The sequence below is a fragment of the Pelecanus crispus genome, chromosome 3 (assembly GCF_030463565.1).
Source record: "Pelecanus crispus isolate bPelCri1 chromosome 3, bPelCri1.pri, whole genome shotgun sequence".
Lineage (NCBI taxonomy): Eukaryota > Metazoa > Chordata > Aves > Pelecaniformes > Pelecanidae > Pelecanus > Pelecanus crispus.
Window position 1 is genome coordinate 40,714,747 of NC_134645.1, and position 21,572 is coordinate 40,736,318.

General features: G+C 36.2%; 1 protein-coding gene across 1 annotated transcript in view; it reads right to left on the minus strand.

Annotated features, from left to right (window-relative positions):
- The window catches only part of LRPPRC (leucine rich pentatricopeptide repeat containing), a gene marked incomplete at its 5' end in the record, with an annotated part of 95,396 nt that overhangs the window by 22,863 nt on the left and 50,961 nt on the right, over positions 1 to 21,572 (minus strand). The window contains 6 exon segments of the mRNA XM_075707684.1: positions 3,163 to 3,250; positions 3,356 to 3,498; positions 6,911 to 7,001; positions 7,279 to 7,347; positions 20,312 to 20,418; positions 21,067 to 21,191. Of these exon segments, the coding sequence (XP_075563799.1) occupies positions 3,163 to 3,250; positions 3,356 to 3,498; positions 6,911 to 7,001; positions 7,279 to 7,347; positions 20,312 to 20,418; positions 21,067 to 21,191 (623 nt within the window).

The window sequence follows — 21,572 nt, forward strand, 5'->3', positions numbered from 1 at the left end:
CTGCAAACTTACTGAGGGTGCACTCAATCCCCTCATCCAGATCGTTGATAAAGATATTAAACAAGGCTGGCCCCAAAACAGAGCCCTGGGGAACACCACTCGTGACCGGCTGCCAACTGGACTTAACTCCATTTACCACTATTCTCTGGGCTCAGCCACCCAACCAGTTTTTTACCCAGCGAAGACTACACCCATCCAAGCCATGAGCTGCCAGCTTCCCAAGGAGAATATTATGGGAGACGGTGTCAAAAGCTTTGCTAAAGTCCAGGTAAATGACATCCACAGCCTTTCCATCATCTACCAGGCGGATCACCAGGTCATAAGAGGAGATCAGGTTGGTCAAGCAGGACCTGCCTTTCATGAACCCGCCCTGGCTGGGCCTGATCCCCTGGTTGACCTGCACTTGCCTGTTGAGTTCAGTCAAGATGAACCTCTCCATAATCTTTCCTGGCACTGAGGTCAGGCTGACAGGCCTGTAGTTCCCCGGGTCCTCCTTCCGGCCCTTCTTGTAGATGGGCATCACATTGGCAAGCCTCCAGTCATCAGGGACCTCCCCTGTTAACCAGGACTGCTGATAGATGATGGAAAGTGGCTTGGCAAGCTCCTCTGCCAGCTCCCCCGATACTCTCGGGTGGATCCCATCCGGCCCCACAGACTTGTGAGTGTCCAGGTGGCGTAGCAGGTCATTAACTGCTTCCTCCTGGACTATGAGGGCTCCATTCTGCTCCCCGTCCCTGTCTTCCAGCTCAGGGGGCTGAGTACCCTGGGGATGACTGGTCTGGCTATTAAAGACTGAGGCAAAGAAGGCATTAAGTACCTCAGCCTTTTCTTCATCCTTAGTCACAATGTTCCCCCCCACATCCAGCAAAGGATGGAGATTCTCCTTGGCTCTCCTTTTATTGTTGATGTACTTATAAAAACATTTTTTATTATCTTTTACAGCATTGGCCAGATTGAGTTCTAGCTGGGCTTTTGCCTTTCTAATTTCCTCCCTGCAGGACCTAACAAGATCCCTGTACTCCTCCTGAGTTGCCCGCCCCTTCTTCCAAAAGAGAACTGTTCCAAAATAGAACTGTTTCCCAACAAGAACGGAACTGTTTCCCAATATGTGTCTTTTTTTCCCTTAATTCCCAATATCTCTGGACTACCTCCTCTCAAATACTGCACCTTTAAATAAAAAAAAAAATGCAGAAATAATTTCCTGATAAATTCAATATCAAATGTCATCATAGACTGTTAGCAGTTGCATTTTATATTTTTGTTTTAAACTAGTCTCCCTGCAAAGTCCAAGGCATATTTAGTTTCCCCCTGCTCTCCACTTGATCATTTATGATATCAAAGGCCCAGGACACTTTTCTAGGAATAAAGTTATAAAATGCATTCCATTAATTTTGCATGGTTTTCAGTGAAAATATTTCTGCGTTTCTCATTTTCATTTGATTCCCAAAATTTACCAGCATGAAGAATTTCCTGAAAACATTAACTTTATATCTGCCATAATACACAATTCTTACATTCATATACATAACACGAGGTTGCACTCCCTATATACAGAATATCCAGGCTCCACATTAGACTTCTAATCAGCGTTTCTGTGACTGAATAGCTCTATAGGGTCATTTCACTAACAATAGAAGTTAACTGTGTGAATGACTGACAGAATTCTTCTTTTAAAAATGCAAAGCTTAAAAATCTGTGCGTTCAACCTGTAAAATATACCGATAACACTCAGAGAAGAAAATAACTAGGTATCTTGTATTTGTAAGTCTTCCTCATTCAGCAAAATTAATTTTTTAAAACCTATTTAATTCTATTTTCTAATCTGCTTTCAAGTGAGATAACTAGGTATTTGTCATAGTATAGGCAAAGAAAATAAGGATTTCCGGGATATTAAAATGCTCTGCACCTTGGCAAATGCTAGAAATGGGCTGATTTCCTCCCCTCCTTGAAAGATCCAGTAATGCTAGTTCTGACTCTGTGACCCTGCTTTGGGATGAGATGGCTAGGAATGGATTTCTTACACACAGACTGAGCCACAGGAACTGCACTGAAGTGCACTCTTCCTTTCTATATACAAAAGCAAATACCCATATGTAAGTTAATTCTGTTTTTATGTGAGGCAGGGAAGTTTGCACAGAAAAGCTATTCATTTTTCATAGCAGAACTGATCTGAAGTGATCTCTCAATAAGGCCATTTTATTTGTGGGGTGGCACCCACAGGCACAGGGGTTTGGAAACAGTGAACTGTGGGAACACAGATTTTGGTATTTTGTTTACAGTCTGTGTATTTCTTTGGGCAAGGAACAACAAGAGGAAAAGTTTGCAAATTCTACAGAGAAACATGGACAACTTTAATCTTAGTTGTAAAGAAGCTAAAGACACTATGCAACACATTGAATCCTCCCTTCAAATAGAAATAAATAGCCTTGCAACATCAACAAATAGAAAACAGACTAACAGATAAAAGACAGATAGGAAGAAAGCAATGATTCTCTCCATAATGTAGTCCAATCTCATTTAAGCTCCTCTAATTTCCTTGCCAAATCTATAGCTTAAATAAAGTACCCGAAGTATACTGTGGAACCATATCTCATCTTACTATTAAGACTTCAACAGCAGGGGCAAATGCAAAAACTCTGAACAACTTCTTTCAATAGGTAATTACCTTCTTATAAACGTGTCCCAGCTATTTCACTTAATATTAATCTTTCTTCTCACTACACTTCTCATGTCTCACACTATAAAACTTGTGACTGGGAACCATAAAAACGGTATTTTTAGCATCAATCCTGTACATAAATTTAGTTTCTGGTGTTTAATGGATACATTTGAAAGTCTAGAACATGGCGTTAACCCAACAATATAAAGTGAACTACAGACCAGCAATACTTTGGTAATTTTAAAATTGGCAACTTCACCACAGACTGGGTCTCAAACACGCATTTAAAAGTCAGCATTCCCAATGACATTTTAAATATCTTAGCCAATTCTTCTCGTATCAGCTTCTGAAGCAGAATATTGGCAGGTAACATTATCACATACCTTTCGTAATATACTAGCAAACCAACAAAAAGCAGCAGCAAGCATCTGTTGCTCTGTAGTTAATCAAAATCATAAAAATTAATGCTGAAGGGCGAGAAAAACTAGTGGTTTTCAGTTTACCTTTTGCGTTGTTTTTCTTGCAAAGCATCCTTATTTTTCTTTCTTCTGCATTAGAAAGACTTAAACTTCCAGTATCTTCATGTTTAACCTTTAAAACAAACTGATTTAAGTTACTGTAATACTGTTAACATTTTTCAATGGAAAGAAATATATTCAAAAGTGTTGTTAGCTAGGAAAGTTAAACTCCAGTTACCTTAGGTACCTCAAATGGAACAACTTGACCATTCTTCTCAAGTATATCAGCCAGTAAGGTTAGTGTTTTCTCACGAGGAACAATATTTTCTTCTTGAATTTTAGTCCAAACAGCTTCAGCCTTTCCCCAGTCACCATTGTTCTCTGAAACAAGATTCAAATCTTCAGATAAAAGCACATTTAGAGTATACATACATATGTGAAGTGATTCAAAAAAGGTATCTTTGGAAAATAATTCATCAATTAATCATGTGGTTCTGTTTCATATGATCATCAACTTGAAAAGTTCTAATTTTAATACACAGAGGACACCAGAAGATGCAAACAGAAAAAACTCCAAAGGATTGTATGAATTTTCAAATGAATGAGAAATCAACTCAAAAATATTGCAGAAGTGTTCCTCCCTAGCTCATCAGTTCTAATATTCTTGATTGTTATTTGTAAAAACAATTACAAAAATTTCTAAATTATTACAAAACATTAACACTCTAAGGTACCACTTCTAAATTCTATTCTGAAATTCTTGAAATGAAATCCTCTGGTTACATTGCTACTGAGTTAGAGCACCTACATCCCAGAATTTTATCACTTTCAAGTTAAAAAAGTGTTCTAGGCCTTCAGGCTCTCATTTTGCTTGGGGGCAGGGGGGAAGTGTATCTGAAGACTGTAAAAGGCAAGTTTTCTGAAAGACAAAAACTTAAAAAATTGCTACCAAATGCACAGAATAATTCAACTGTTTTCAACAAGAATAGCAATTTATATATGCACCACTGTACAAAACTACAAACAAACAGAAAGCTGGACTTTGTGAAAGAAAACAGTTAATTACCATTTAACTACATACAGCACACAGTTTCCTGTGTCTCCTATCATAAGCCACCAGAACAGCATTGACTTCCGGTTGTAGGTCCTATTCACAGCTATCTAATCCCAACATCTGCTAGCTGTATTCTGTCCGTTCCATGGTTTAATTCAGAATCCCAGAAATGGAGATATGCAAGGCAACAAGGCGGATGATGGAATGAATCAGTCACACGGCAATATCTCAGCCTGTAACAGCAGCTCTTCAGCTATTCTTCCACTGTTCAGTTAAGGAACTTCAGCTGTTCTGTAGCTCAGGCTCCACTGACTAAGTCATAATACAAGGAGAAGCTGGAGCAGCCACCTGGAAGCAGTATGACGCACTTGGATATTCTCTAGAATTGTTATAAAGTTGGCGTTTCAAAGCAGCATATATTGCTTTGTAAACAATACTGCAATGCAATACTGAAACGTTATAGTGCAATGTTCTCTTCTTGCCAGGAGCAGCATGGGCTTAGGAAAACACATGGATATGTAACCAGGCTGGTTCAACATCCAAGCCCACTTTCAACAACGTTCTGGCATCAATTCAGCTTTTTAGAAGAGACAGCAAACTTCGTGACTGCCCTAAGTCAAATAAAATGACCGGTTTTAAGGACTAAATACTGCAGATATCGTTTTGAAGCAGATTATTATGGCAGTTAACAGAGTAGGGACAGAGAATGTCTTAACACTTTCTCATGTGTTTGTCCCGATGTTTGACGCTCGTGAGGCCACATTAAGGACTGTGTCCAGTTTTAGGCTCCACAACTATAAAAGAGATGCTAGCAACTGGAGCAAATTCAGCCATCAAGACAGACATGGGGCTGGAGCAGATGAAGCAAAAGAGGAAGTTGAAGCAGATGAGTTTTGGGCAGCCTGGAGAAAAGCAGGCTAACAGGGGGATCTAATTGCTTTCTTCAACTACCTAACTGACAGAGAAGAGACAGCCAGTCTCTCCTTGGAAGTGCACAGCAAAGCATGGAGGGTGACGGTTAAAAGTTGCAGCAATGGAGTATCTGAGGATGATCAAACCCTGGAACAGGTTGCCCAGGGAGGCTGTTTGATTTCAACCCTTGGAGGCACTCAAAACGTTACTTAGACAAGGCCATGTTCTGATCTAACTTTGAAGCTGTGAAAGGGCTAGACCTAAAACTCCTGAGGCTCTCTCCAGCATAAATTATTCTGTGATTCTACAAAACCAAATGCAGTGTTTTCAACATTTTTGATCATAGCTTGGACTAGATGGTAGATTCTTTTTTTATATGCTTAAAATAGATCTGAAGTTATGGCTCAGGTGCAAAATGACAACTCTGTACTGTACTTGTGCATGGGGCAGCTTTGATAGATAATCTGAAATGGTTGAAAGCAGGAATGTGCATGGGTTTTGTCTTTTAAGGTGACAGAAACCCACAAACATTTTCCACTTCTTTGAACAGATGGAATTCGTTTTGTCTTTTGAAAGAAGACTGAAAATTCTGCATGACAGAATTTGATAAATTTTATCTTAGATTCTCTTCCTAGCAGGCACACTGTCAGACTTAGTCACTGCCAGAGGTGAACAGGATGAGCGGAGAAATAGGAAGACTTCTTCCCTGTTGAGACAAGATTGCTTTTCAGGCCTACTTGATTTTTGGTGGTGAACCAGTATACGCAAAGCCAGAACTGGGTAATGCTACAGTTTGGTTTTGAAGCTTTCTGAGGGTGTTCAGGAAATGAAAAGGAAAAAAGTTCTCAAGGGGTCTCTGGTCATCTTTCTTTGTGGAAGTACTCATCTTTTCTGCTTGTGTTAAGTGCAATGGGGAAGAAGCCTCTTTGGGAAGAAGCCTCTTTCATTACCATACAAAAAGAAAAATGGGGTTTGAATAATATCTTATTTAGCATTAAAACATCATTAGTTCTAGTCAACCAAAAATATATATGGGGAACAGCCTAAAACTACTTGAAGCTCAAATGCAAGTTCTCCCATGACCAAATATATCAAATTGCTATAGTGGCTCATTAATACATGTACACATTACCGTACATAGCAATCCCTGTGATGCTTTTTTTTAATGTCCCAATTCACTATTTAGTGCTCCGTATCCAATCTTAACACAAAATATTTTTTCAAGACTTTAAAATAACTTGAGTTTCCAAAATTTTTATTACGTATAATACAGTATGATACCCTGAATAACAAAACCAGCACAGACCGAAAAATACAGAAAAGAAGAAATGAAAAACACTATAAATACATCCTACACTAAGTGTAGCACAGAAATGAATTTTCAATTTTAAAAAATGTTCCGTTCCTACAAATGATGCAAAAGTTAGGTTGTGGCTGGTGAAGAATTGGTAGATATAAAAGAAAAAATGCACCTTTCAGAACCAGATCCAATTACAGGAGACTCCAGATCTATATCAGTTACGAAGATATAAAAAATAAGCAGATTTTCTTCTTTAAGCATATTAAAAACCAAAATAGAGTAAACTTTCAAATTAGGACACAAGATAATAGCATGGGTTGGAAGACTTGTGCTGTATAAGTTCTATGTAAGTGTTGAGGTCTGCAGGTAGAAAAACCTGTACTCTCTCCCCTGCAAAATGCCTCAGAAATGGTATCCAGGCTAATTGCATACCCAGATAAAGCTCCTCTCCAATTCAGGGTTATTTCCTATCTCCAACCGTAAAAGAACACAGATTACAACATGAAAAAGATCACAAGCTCACTTACCACACAGTTGAAGCAGGTAGTAGTACATCTCATCTCTATCACATTCAAATAGATTTTGAGTTAATTCTACCAAATGTTCCAAAGTCTCCATCTTCAAAAAAAAAAAAAAAAAAAAAAAGGAACATAGTTATACCTCAACCAAACAATTATTTTTCTATATATGTGCACTTTACATGCTGTGTGCATCCAGCTAAAATAATATTTCTGTTTAAGTATATACCAGCATTTACACAGAGCATTAAGTTCACCTCATCAGCCTGTCACACGTCCTTTCACAAACATAAAAATCAAACAATGAAATATTTTAAAACAATTTTTTGTTGGAATATAATGACAGTAACATAGAAGACATCATATGAGCCACATACCTGATTACTTGAGATACACTTTTTTGCAAACCACTGCAACCTTCCAGAGTGTGCTCTCAAGCCAGGAGTCTGTAAAATATTTCCACAAGAAGAAACACATTACTTCACAAAGAACATTCTAAGGAGAAGTAAACATAGCACTTGTACTCATAATAAAAGCTCATAGTTTTTCTCTGGTTTTTGAAACCTGAATGAGACTACAAGCTCACAAATAATCAAGTTTGGTTGCATTTATGAGACACTTAAAAATTGCAGTCATTTTATTCAAGACTTTTTCCTTTTTGGTTGAACAGTGCTGAGAGATGATTTAAAATACGCTTCAGATAAACTGAATTGTTAAATCATTTCTATCACCACAGTAATAGGGTATTATTGCTATTACCTATGGTAATCATTACTCAAGGTAGAGAGTAACGCCAAATGTTTCCAAACTGTCTTCATAATGAAATGTTCATATTCAACACCACTGCGATGTCTCAGCAACTAGAAAACCATGCCTCTCAACCGCAACATCACCATTTGGTACCCCTTCTCTGCTAACATTAGCCATTTTCTTACAACTATTCAATACCTAAAAACAACAGTGCTTTTAGATATTGATTTCTCTTGCTCAGTAAGAAAAACAGGGATTTGCAGAGCAGTAACTGTTACAACTGTAACGTGCTGCCAATGCAGATGCCAGGTATGCTAACTATATGCCAATTCCTGTCCCAGAACAGAGCAAAGGCTTACTCTTAAGAGAGTGCGTATACAGAGGAACTGATGTATAATAGTTAATATGCCATAGTTCTTTCTGTTATTAATTTTCTCAGGTTTGATGAGCCTTTGCTTTTTCATTTCTTTGTTGTTTCAAGCAGACTACAGCTACAGAATACACATTTTCAAAAAGGTTTCAATCCTTGGAAACTCTATCTGGTATAGACTACTACATTGTGCCTTCTCAGCATGACAGACCACAATCAAAGTATCGGTTCCTCCACTTAAATAAATTCTTAAATAAACATAGGAAAATTCAAAGTTCTTAAAGAAACATGTTACAGGCATGCCAGTACTTATGTCCAACGTATCTAAAAAAATGATACAAAAAAACCTGTGTGCAAGGCATCCATCATTTTCACCTCTTACCCTTCCCCTCCCACAGAGTACCTGAATTTACTTTCTTTATACTCTCTTGTTTTAGCACAAGGATCATTTACAGAGAGGACTCTGCTTTCATTTCAGGTGTCCAGATTCACATTAATATAGCTCAAAGTGATTCCGAGGAAATGACTGTTCAACCCTACAGAGAAACCCGTGTTTTGACTCTTGAAGGCTTTTAGCTGTTAATATTATAAGAAGTCTCTACTGTCTAAACATGAAGTGTGACTTCGAAAATTTGAACACCACTTCACATAAAAGGTAAGAGGCAGTTTGAACAAAAAGCTGTGAGAAATATTGAGTCTTAGTTCCAAAGCACCGGAAACAATTACCATTGGGAAAGTCAATTTACCTTCTATCTTTTTAAACAGATAATTTCCTTTTCCCGTATTCTCCAAAAGCAGAATTATTACATCCCCCTGAAATAATTCAGCATACACCAGAAAAACCGCATGCAAAACTTCAATCAAAAAATGTTAAAATTTGCTAAAGTTATAGTAAACAGTGCTCTCCAGAGTAAATGTTAGGCCATGTAATCCTGCCAACCATCCAAACCATTTCATGCAATCAGTGTAAGCTTTTTAAAAAATAGGATGCTAACCCCCCCAGTTCTTCAACATGGACCATCTTTTCTATGCATTTAACTGTCCTATAAAAATAGTCTCAATCCAAGAGGTTACAGAAAAATAGCAGCTTCTCAAGTATTCAAAAATGGTATATAAAGACAGGTTTTTTCCCCCAGTTATTTATGTTTCTAGGTACCTGTTCAGTGCTTTTTAAGAGCCACCAAGCAGTTTCACATAAAATATGCTGAAAACTAAGTCAAGAATTAACATCTTACACAACAGGCTCTTGAAAATGAAAAAGAAAAAAGTATGTTGCCTGCATTTGTAGCTAATCCTCTTTAGGACATGGTAAAATTCAAATGCTGAATTCACTTACAACTTCCAATATCATTGCTGATCCGAATGCCAATGAACTCAACAGCTCCAAAGCTACAAACTTTTTATAGTAAATCCTTTCCTGTTCAGAAATGATTGATGTGTCTGTCACTACAAGGACAGCTGAGTTATACAACAGATATCCTTGTGTTTCATTTTGAAATTGAGAAGTGTTTTCACATACTGCAGGTCTCAATCATCAAAAGAACATCTAGGTCAGATTAACTAAATCTCCAGGGCTTGCCTGATAGTCCATATTTGTAGCTTATCCCTTACCATCTTAGGGAATTTTAAACATTGCATTTAGCAGGAAGCAGACTTTCTACAATACAGCAGACTAAAATACAGAATAAAACAATGCAAGGAATAAAAAAAAAAAAAAAAACCACACCAGTAAAAAACTGTTACTCTAATTACTCTTCCAAATTTCCATTTAAAATTTTAATCTTGCTTGTTTCAGCGGACAGAAAAAATTTCTATTATTGAGTCACAGTGTTTTATTTTGGTTTTTTTGCCATTTTTAGGGCATTCACTGCTTTAAAGAATGAAACAACTATTGAGAGTCTCAAGCAATTCATACAGCATATAAACTAAACATGGAGGTTTTCTGGCTTTTAAATTCTCTCAGAATATAAAACAGCTGTACTGTACCAGACCAAAGGTTCACCTAGCTTTTTATCCTCTTCCTAACAATGCCTGTGGGAGAATATAAAATGACAGAAAACCCAGCAATACTTCCCCCTTAGCGCTCTTTCACTCTCCAACTACTTGAAGTTCAGTGGGTCACACTGTTTCTAGTAAGTGACTTCTCTTCCATGAGCTTTTCTGGTTGCCCCAGGAACCCCATAAGATTTATCATTTGTAAGATCTTTTGGCAAAGGGTTGCCTCAGTTACCTGCTGCAAAAAAACACCAAAAACCTACCACTTATTTGTTTTCAGCCTAGCTTCTAACCAGCTTCATTTGAAGCCCCTAGATTTTGTATTGGAAGACAATGCACAATTGATTTCTCTTTATCCTCTCCATTTCATATTCATTTCACGACCGGTGTATATAATAATTCCCCATTTCGCTGTTTCTTTTCCAGACCAAGCAGAACTCACCTACTTAGTCATATCTCCTACAGAAACCATTCCATACTTTTGATCACCTTTGTTACTATCATTCTGAGGCTCAGCATACAACCCTACACTAATTTATTCATTGATTCTATACCTTCACGTACTGAAAGGAAAGCTAACCAGAAGGGGAAAAGATATGCTGCATCTTTAGAAGAACTCTTGCCAAGCAGCACTCGAAAATCATGTGAATCCTAACACACTGAAAGCATTTGATTTCTTCTCCTCCTTCCTAGAACCAGTCACTTCAGACAGGTGATTGAAGGGGTCCAATCACCAGAAAAATCTTTTCTGTACTAACATTTTTATTTGAGCTAATTTCTACCTATTATAACTGAAAGAAAACAGATTGTCTAGGAAAATACTGACCTGTCAGAGAGGATTCTATTTGATGTTTTTCCAGATTTTTAGATAATGATAGAAATATTCAAGTTTCATTTACATTAGCGTTCTCTAACTGTTACAGCTAATAGACCAATACTATTTTTTTACTTTTAAAAAGCCTTTTTTTAAAAAAAAAAAAGTTAAGTAATTTACAGAAGACATATGGAAAATATTTATTTCTCTCTACTTGCCTAAAGCAACCTTTTTCTCTTTGAACACAAAACTTACTTAAGGAGAAAAACCACAAAACCCAACATAACAGACCAGAAACGACATGGTATTGTTCAGAGAGAGGGACTTTTGGAAAACTAACTGTTGAGAATGTCCCAAAACAGTGCCACTTTTGCTATAGCTAGCTTTGGATGCATAATTATTTAAAAGCCAGCAAAAGTATTTTTCATTTGGCATATACATGACATGAGGTAGATTACTCTTTTGTTTTAACCTTCCAACACTGCACTTCCACAAACTACTACTGTACACTGGCTGGCAAAAATAATAGTTACATATCCTGGCCAACTTACTCTAGCCGTTCACAGTATAACTTCACTGTGAATAACACATCAATACTAACCTTTCAAGTTTAACTCTGCCCTCCTTAAGTGTTTTATGTTTTCTTCTAGATACTCACGTCTTCTTCCCAAATTTCAGTCTTTTCTTAGGGAAACAGTTTACTAAAATCACCAATACAAACATGTTGGAAAGAAACAGCCAAATTTTATAAACGCTATCCATGTTGCACTTTCTGATGGTATTTTTTTTTTGACAGGTAGATCCATCCGTTCCTCTCTTTGCAGCTAAAAAAGCCAGTAATAATGAGAGACAGCTAATGCTGCTAAGGAAGAAGAACATTTCATGATGAGTTACATCAACAGCCATAACAGACTTATGTTACCAGTACCAGAACCAGTTACTGAGATTCAGATGCCAAAGCAATGTCTTGCAAGAAAATGCATTACTTCTCCAAACAGACAGCCTTAAACAGACAGCTATAAGAACTGATGTGTGTCATTTCTACCAGCTCTCTCCAACATAAGCATTGGTGAAAACAAAACATTTGATGGGAAGTTCTTAGTTTAAAGACAGATTTTTCCCTGATTCCACAAAAATGTCTATCAAATCTCACAAATTCCATGCAGTTTCAATGAAGCCTGGGATATTTTTGTATGGCAGCTTACTAGAACAAAGTTTTTTACAACATAAACACTTTTGCTATGCTTGAATCTTCCCCTACGTTAAAATTCTTGGCAGAAGTCCTAACTTCTATTAAGCAGTAGGTGTGCTGCTTAATCAGAAAGTTAAAAGAATATGCAGATATATAATATATAGATAATATATATTTTGTACCTTATGTAGCCATCTAAATCTAGTTGATAGGTGACATGGTTAAAATTATCTTACACTTGTTATATCTTTGCCTCTTATTAAATACTGTTCACCTTCAAATAGCAATGCATTAGTTTTAAAAAATACTAATTAAAACATTTATATTATTTTTTAAAATAATCTTAAATCTGTGCTCATATGCATGAAAGAAAGATACCACTTTGGTTCATTTCTTACATTGTACTCTTTATAGCATAATGTAAGTGAAGTACCATAGTGGGATATACAAAAGATTGTTTTGATTATTGTCTCTGAACATATAAACTTTTACACTAGAGTCCAGAAGTTTATAGAATCATAGAATGCTTTGGGTGGGAAGGGACCTTTAGAGACCATCTAGCCCAACCCCCCTGCATGGACCAGGACATCTTTAACCAGATAGGGTTGCTCAGAGCCCAGTCCAACCTGACCTGGAATGTTGCCAGGGGTGGGGACTCCACTACCTCTCTGGGCAACCCGTTCCAGTGCTTCACCACCCTCATTGTAAAAAAAATTTCTTCCTTGTATCCAGTCTAAATCTACCCTCCTTTAGTTTAAAACCATTACTCCTTTATAAAATAAATATCTTTAAAGACTGAGGGATCTAAAAATAATCTTTGCATCAAAAAGCATCTTTCCTGTTGCAACCATATCAGATATCTAGTAAAATGCATCACCTCTTAAAAGCTCTGCTTTTAAGTCATTGTACTACCAGGATAACACTAGAGCTACATCTGTATATGGCAGGCAATGGAAGTAATACTTTTCTACAAGTTCATTTTCCACCTTGAAAGAAGTTTAGCTCTCGTGGATTTAAAAAATAGTTTCTTTAGTGATGGCATGGAAAGATATCCTTGTTCACTTTATTCTTTCCAAACAAAATAAAACCTTGCAAACTGCTTATAACTAAGATGGGATTTCTCTAAAAAAGGAGTAATTGCTTTTGGTTTTTTAAGCAATTTTGCCCAGAAATAAATACTATGACTAAACACATCCCAACCCCACAATACTGATTTCTTTAACGAGAAGCTCATCTGAAACATCCGGACGCTTGCACAACTTTTTGGGTAAGGGATAACTGTATGAAAGCTTGAATACCATTAAATCTGTAACTTCAATATGACTACTTTTTGAGTTTGACAACAAGGGAAAGTACTCTAATACAGCATCAGAATTTTGAAAATTATGCGTTGCTCCACTGCAAGTTATGCCTTCAAAAACTACACAATTATAGTGTATTTGATACTTTATTTGCACTATCTGATACTTAATGAAAGACATAAATGGACATATGTTTTCATATTTATCCTCCCTAACTCTCCTGTGATTACAATTCAAGCTCATGCTCTCCTTTCTGCCTATCCTACAAACACCCAAGGTAGCAACTAGCCTACTTACACCACGTTAATTTTTACACAAAAAACAGCAGTAGTTCACAGGAAGAAAATGCAAAACTTACAGTCTCTACTGGGAAAAAAAAAAAAAAAATCACAAAACATCAGTTTTTACCTTTGGGTTTTTTTTCCCTGAAGTATCTATTTGCCTCAAAGCTTCTGTCAGTCATGCACTTCACAGACTTTACCAACACAATTAATATCTGTTGATTAGATACTCATGATTTTGTTTATTTCTCTTGAAACAGAAATATATGTTGTTTTATGTTAGGCAGACATTGCAAAAAATGTAAGCAAACTGATTATTTTCCAAAAATGCCAAAATAAAAATAGGAAAGAGCTTTACAACTGTAGCATGACTCACGGCAAGTGAGACTGATGTATGTTTAAGTACTATTGGAATAGCCTACAGTAAGATTTCCAAGAGAAATTATGCAGTAAAATACTATTAATATTAAAAAATCGTTAGACAATAAGAGAACTTCACAACAATAATCATGCTGGAAGAAAAGACAACATCAAAAATATGCAAAACCAAACCCCTGCTCAAAACAAAATTCTCAAGGATGCTCTAGACTCAAAACAGAGCAAAAATTTGCTCTTTGCATTGTAATGTGATTTTATGTTGTATGATGAACTAAAATAGTATCTTCCCTCTAATACAAAGTCCCTGGAGCTAAGAAAGGATGCACAGCTTTTACCATGATCCCACATTCTAAACACATTACCCTCTCCCTTTCTGGAAGGAATTTGTTCAATAGTTATCTCCTTTACCAAATTTACTTATTTGAAACATATTCATTTGCTATTTAACAACTTCTAAATAATGTGCACTGAACTAGTAAAGCACCCTCATTTTTATTAACCCACATATACACATGCACATACAAATGGACACAAAATCCAACTTCACTAATAGCTGTATCAGAGTTCAGTTTCATAAGGAGAAGTAATGCTTTTATTAGACTAATAGGACTCAATAGTAAGAAAAAAAATAATCTTCTCTTGTAATTATAGGGCTTGCATGCCTAAAAGCTCTTCAGCCTTTCCCCTCCCTCTCAGTTGTATACAGTTACTCTAATAAAAGCTATTACACCCCCTACAAACTACTCAATCTCAGACCACCGTTATTCAATACAATTTGCATTCAACATTCACAAACATTTACATTTTGTTCTACTGTTTTCTTAACTGGACCAAAAATAAGTCTTTGTAGGTAAATTCAGACACTAGATATAACCACCGTTAAACTACACATTAAAAAAAAACCTAAATCCTGCTGTCACAAATCAAGAAAGCATCTTCTCCCAATTATTCATCTCCAGCATAAAATCAGCAAGACTCAATTTTATGATGTAGACTCTTAAAAAGCAATCTGGATGAAAGAAGGTTGTAATCTCTCAATATCAAGTAGAAATATTCTCATTGTTTTTATGGTAGATTAAATCCAATGGCAACTGGTATCTTGAGGTCTGCTGACAGTGGATGTCACAATTCTTTGCTTAAATCTATTTACCTCCTGAATTAACCTGACATCTGTTGATAGATATATTCCTGTACACTAAACTCACCCAAAACAGTTCTTTTGTCAGGTCTTGAATTTCAAAAGCAAATGCCTTTTCTTGCATTTATTCACATTTGAACACTTTTCATTAAAATATTTCACAACCATTTGTCCCCCAGTTCTTCACATAAATGTCTTAAATATATCATACCATATCTCTCATATCTCAACTATTAAATTATATATTTAGTTTGAGAGCAGAAGATGAGGAAAGTATCACACTTAATTAAAGTCTGGTTAGAAGAGTTCTGAAGCTATGCACTATGCATTGCCATTGTCAAGGGAGGTTCCTCTAGTGGTAGCAAACTTGTACAGGTTGGTCTTCTACTAAAAAATTTTGCCATACAGCTCTGAGATCTTTCCCTGTATCCCAAATACTGCAGTCCTCGCTTAGCCTTCATTTCCAGTAAAACTACAAACAGAATAGAAACTAGAGCTTTTACTCCTTCACTGAAGGAACAATTTTAATCTAATAGCTGTTGTGATTTGATTTAGAAGGATTTCAAGAAGTATCTGTCAAACAACAAAAAATGATCGAACATATCTACCACCTCCTAGTTCCTATCAGAGGAGTCCATAAGCTCCTAACTAAAAATGCCAATGACCTGATACCCTTTTTTAACGTGGTGCTTGTTTTGGGGTTTTTTTGTTGTTGTGGGTTTTGGGTTTTTTTACAGAAGTATTTTGATGTCCAATGAAATATAGTTTAAGGTGTAATAATTTCATTAATACAGTGCAGAAATTTATTTAACACCAGTTCAAAACCTTGCATACTTTAGCCATAGGTGTAAAGTTCTCATTTCTACTTCATGATTTAGAAGTAAAGTGTTCATTTCTACTACATGGTTTAGATTTCTGCTAAGGAGATTTAAAGAAGGGCTTGCTTGAACCTCTGCTGCAGGACTGTTACAGTACTTAACGATACTTAAGTCTTGTGACTATCAGAAAGCGTGGACATGGCCTTAATTACATGCAGATTCAGAGAGTGTTTTGATAATTGCATTCAGCATGAATAATAAATGAAGGAGAAAGGGTGAGTCTAGAAATATCCAACCATCATGAAGGTAAAACAGCTGTAAGTATGAGATCCCAGTGCAAAATTCAGATATGACCAAATAATTAAAACTGGAGCAAAATGACAGACAACAACTATATTCTAACTACTTTAGGCAGTGAAATCTTTAAACCTCCATGCAGCATGCAAACAAAATAACAGAAGAACAGGTGAAGGGGGGAGAAGTAGATTCCTCCAAGGTAGTGTAACATTCCCTTTTTCATTCCCACTCTCCTGGATGACCTTCACATCAGTCCAGCTCTCAACCATCAGCACAATCAGGTTAATAAAGTAGCAGTCAACAACTGAATAAACATAAGGGAATTCCAATTGTCCAGTTCTGGCAACAGGTAAGAAGCTGTGGATTGGAGGGATTTGGTGGACTAGGCTCTAGAAAATTCTCTTACCATTTATATAACAGACTTAAAAGAACACTAGGCCAAGCAACTCTTCCAGACTCTCTGATCTACTACCTGGACCAACACATGGGAAGAATTACACAAGATCTCTCTCCACGAGAAAATTTGATAGATATTATCAAAATAAGACAACATCTTAGAAGACAGTACCTTTCTAGAAGGTACTTTTTCCCTAATCCTATTTATTGAAAATTCATATCCCTTTCTTTTAGCCTACATTAGTTTTAATGTAGTTTAATTTAGTTAAAGTCAAAATGTATTGACTTTATTTTCTTTCTTTTTTATGAATAACAAAACTAAAGTAAAAAAGGCAAACAAAATTCCTTTCTGAGTAAGGGAAAAAAATCCTAAGCACCTAGAACTAGATTTGATAAAACAGAAGTTATGCTGTGCCACTCGAAGGGAAAGCAAGCTAGCATGTGACCTTATGGTAAGGGGCAAGAAGAGATGTGCCAACTTTGTTTGGACATGATCACTGTTGAAGGACTCAAGACAAAAGCTAACTCACCAACTGAGGTGCAATTAAGAACTGAAGACTAAATCATGATACCACAGCACCCAATGGTAGAACTTGTTCCCAAAGGAAACCAAAAAAGCATCTATCAGTACATCGATCTACCAGCATAGCCAAGGGCTTAGGAACCTCCACACACAGCTAGAATAAAATAGCCTTTTACTTTACAGAGCAGCCCAAGGCTACCTCATTTGGAGGTACTGTCTCTGAGAGATGTTTTCTTCTCTAGCTACCTGCCATAGAACAAATGAGAACAGACTTTCAAAAGCTTAACAAGGCAGTCTAGCAACATTGGAAACTGTTACCTTATCAACCAAACTCTGTGAAGCCTTAGAACTTAGCTGCATTTTCCCTGCATGGTCTTCTCAATGATAGCTTCTCTTCCACTTAGCATTGCTTCAAAAGAGACTCACACCACCAAACTACCACATGCTTCAGTTTACTTGTTCTGGTATCGGTCAGGTGCATTCTTTGCCTCATCTCCTTTCTATTCACCTTTCGTTGTCTTCTATACTATCATTCTCTGTTTAGTCTTGCTGTTCTTCCGGCAAACAGTTGAGCCGCAGAGCTTTCGGCTCTCTTGCTATGACAATATCCCACAACATGAGTTTATACATATGCATGCACAACACATTTGTGACTGGACAATGTACATACTCAACTCTGACCTAATTTTTATAATCTCACTCAAATGTTACCCTTCTTCCTTTCCCACTATTGTCACCCCATTGAATTTTACCAAAGATTGAGATTTAAGAGTTAAGATCTTACTCCTGGGGCTTTGAGTTGCAATTTTCAAAGCAGCAGTTGTCACTAGGTTTCACATAAGCATGTAGTGGACATCTGATTTTTAAAAACAGCAAGAGCAAGCAGAGACAGTGGTCACCAATGAGTAACACCCCATTCAAATGACCATATCCTCCACAGTCTTCATTTCCTTAGCTCCTAAGGAAATCTTTTTCCAGCTTCATTACCACCCTTTTAGATACTCTTTATTAACTCCATAGATACTTTTAAAACAAATGATACCACTAAAACCAACTGACCACCATATTCAGCAATACCCGATACAAGTATGTGCTGAAAGGTAATCGACATCTAAAACACGACAGCATCTAAAAAGAGAAAGCGGCACCTACTGATCACCTCTGCTGAATATTATTTCACAAGAAAGGAAAAAAGAAAAACAATCTGAGATGACCAACAAGAGAATTAATTTAGTTGCAAAAGCCACCGGACTAGACAAAAGGATACACATACACCTTGTACTCCATCTTCCATATTATATTCATTAAGGCTTCGACTTCCCAACAAACAAAAAAGCAGGCAACTTGTTTATAGTTTAAAACAATAAAAGCTATTTTCTTCTTCGGCAAAATACCAATTTTAAGATTTCTCCCCCTCCCCCCCCCCCAAAAAAAAATTTATTTGAAAACACTTAACTTATTGTTACATAATAAAAGCATGAAACATATGTGCATGTGAATATAAGGCACCATATAGTAATTGGTTTTGTGCCACTTTATCCACTGGTAAAATGCAGGCATATTATTCCAAGCTAAATTCCTATACTCCTAAAAATTCTGGGATTTAAATCCTCTTTTTTCTCAACAGCATATACACAGCTCTAATTCATACTTCATGGAAGTTAGGGAAGAGCAAGAAAACCTACTCTAAATAGCATAAAGAGCCAGGAAAACTTCCATTTAGTCTCCAGGTATCATGTGTTTGAATTTAGGCCTAAGCATCTGTTTGTGGTTACTAATAGCTCATGATCAATGAACAAATACTGAGTATTTGCAGAGATAATTTGGCACCTATTAAGAGAATGACAACAGTTTCAAAGCCCCAACAATTTGACAATTTGCTTACTATCCTATTCATGACTGCTGAACTGTAGCCACCAATATGTTCTGAGAAATTAAATGCTAGTATCAGAGAAACAGCTGCTAAATGACACCAGGTACCAGTTTTCTTCATATAGCTTTAATTTTACTTCCAATTCTCAGATTTCATCCTTTTACCTCCTATATGTTTTAACCACTATAAAAAGAACGCAACTCCTCAGTATCGTCTTCTGTCGGATACTGATATTTCTGTTCTTCTGTGTTATAAGACTTTGAGCTCCAAAAAACCCTCTCAGAACAAAATACCAATGCTTCAACATTGTGCTTAGCAATTTCCACACACCCCGCAGCACGACAGTATTGTTCCACCACAGACAAACAATGAGATCTTCAATTAAGTTTTTTTTTTAAAAAAAATGCAGAAATTCTATTAGATAATTCAAGTAGGGATAACTGGTATCCCAAATATTCTAGGAGGAATCAGAAAAAAAGCATACTTTGTCTTAGGAAGGAAAAAAAACCCCTAATTAGATTACAGAGTTGTGTATGTACATAATGCAACAATGATGAGGACAAAGTATTACTTTTGCTGCAAGATGCCTCCTCCCACACATTAACCGGAAAACTTATGCAGCATTTTAAAAACACACAACTGTGTTAAGAAGAAAAATAATCACAATCTGGGCAGACTCTGCAGCTGCCCCTTTGACTTATCAATTTCAGTAAGCACAATTTCAATCAAGTCTAGATAAAATATACTAATCCTAAATAGACCAAGTTTGTCACCTACCACTTCCTATAAGCTGCTTACTATTCTGAAAAAGAGAGAGAGAAGAAATGCTAAATTAAATGCCAAACAGTAGCAGACAGCGCTTGTTTGGCTGATTAACTTGTAGACAAGCATTACAAATAAATCTGAGCATGGTCTGCAGCAAATTAAATTCCAGTGCTTTTAAGAACAAAGAATTCCTTCGGAAAGAGGATTAGCAACTTTACACCCAGGAATGCCAGTTTAATTTAATTGTTCCACAATCCGATATTTAGTATGCAAATATCATTTTGATATATAACAGTGAATTTGAAAAAGTGAGGAAACAATTTCAATATACAAGACTGTCTCTCTTCTGAACTGTAATTATACAAAATAAAGCTGGTCGAGGTTTTTTTTTTTTATTATTGGGATTGAATTCTATTAACATGAATCAGAGCAAGTCTAATTAAAGGTTAAAAACTTTAAATGTTTCTAATTAAGAGTCTAAATAGCTGCACGATTAGAGTACTACAGTTAAAACCCCACCTCAATGACCTTCCTGGCCTCTTTGTATTTTCCTGTTTGCAAGAAGGCGAAGAAGAGATCATAAAGAGCCATCATGTCACCATATTCTCTGCTTATAAAATCTGAAACTAAAGAGAGAATAAAACCCATTAATTTACTAAATATATAGAAGCATTTTAATATATACATCAGATATTCTTAATATAAGTATTTTCCAAGCATCACAAAACTCCCAAGAATAAGCTATAGGGAAATAAATTTTGAAACATACGGAATGATTACAACATACTACACAATTTATTGTAGCTTTGCGGTTGAGCATATTTAAAATGTTTTCCTGTTTATCTACACTATATTTTGAATTACATTCACCAAAATAAACAGACTATATATTGACATTCCCTACTTGTAGAGAGTGAGGATATAGGATTTCTTAACTGCACAACTACTTGAAAAACACGTATTGCTTTACTATTGCGTTGTATTACTATTAAGTTGTTTCTCAATAGTAATATACGTAGCTAGAACAAGTATTAGCACTAATCTTTGAGAGCTTGATGCTGTATTATCCAAACATTAGGATTCTTCTACATTTAAAATCAGTATCAATTTTCAGTCTGAAGAACAGAGGCATCATTATATGTGTAACTTTAAAGCACTTAAAACACAAACAATTTTTTTCTTTCCATTAAAAGAAATTATATACAAATCATGGAAGAAAAGCCTCCAGAAAACACTCCATATAACCAGATAGCATTTGACTACATGCAACTAACCCTGTTGCAGAAGATCAGCATCTCCTTTTTCTATCAGTCTACAGTAGATGTTATGAAGCTGAAGAATTTTGCCATACTTCTTATAACAGTTGATTAAAGCTTCCAGAGCTGCAGGCATGTCATCCCTTGTGGAATGAAACAAAACAAGAATAAAAACAATCAAACATTCCGAGCAGGAGCAGTGCATGCTAAACCCACTTTAGTCTTGAAAATTTCAAGGAAAATTAATTCAGCAGTCTATAATCCAAAAGTGTATTTTTTTTCCCCAATATGCTACAGTTATTTTTAAATAACAGGTAAAGTTTTCCTACAAACAAATAGCATGTATGCTTGACAGCCACAGAAATGAAAACAGAACTACAGATTTATGCTTAAACCTCTTGGTTGTATAATTTTTGATTGCATGGCCACTGTTCACTACAAATTAACTGAAGGTGTGAATGCTCTTCATCATTAGATGCACTTAATTTTTGAAGTAAAATTCTTAAGTTCTGCTATGTACTGTT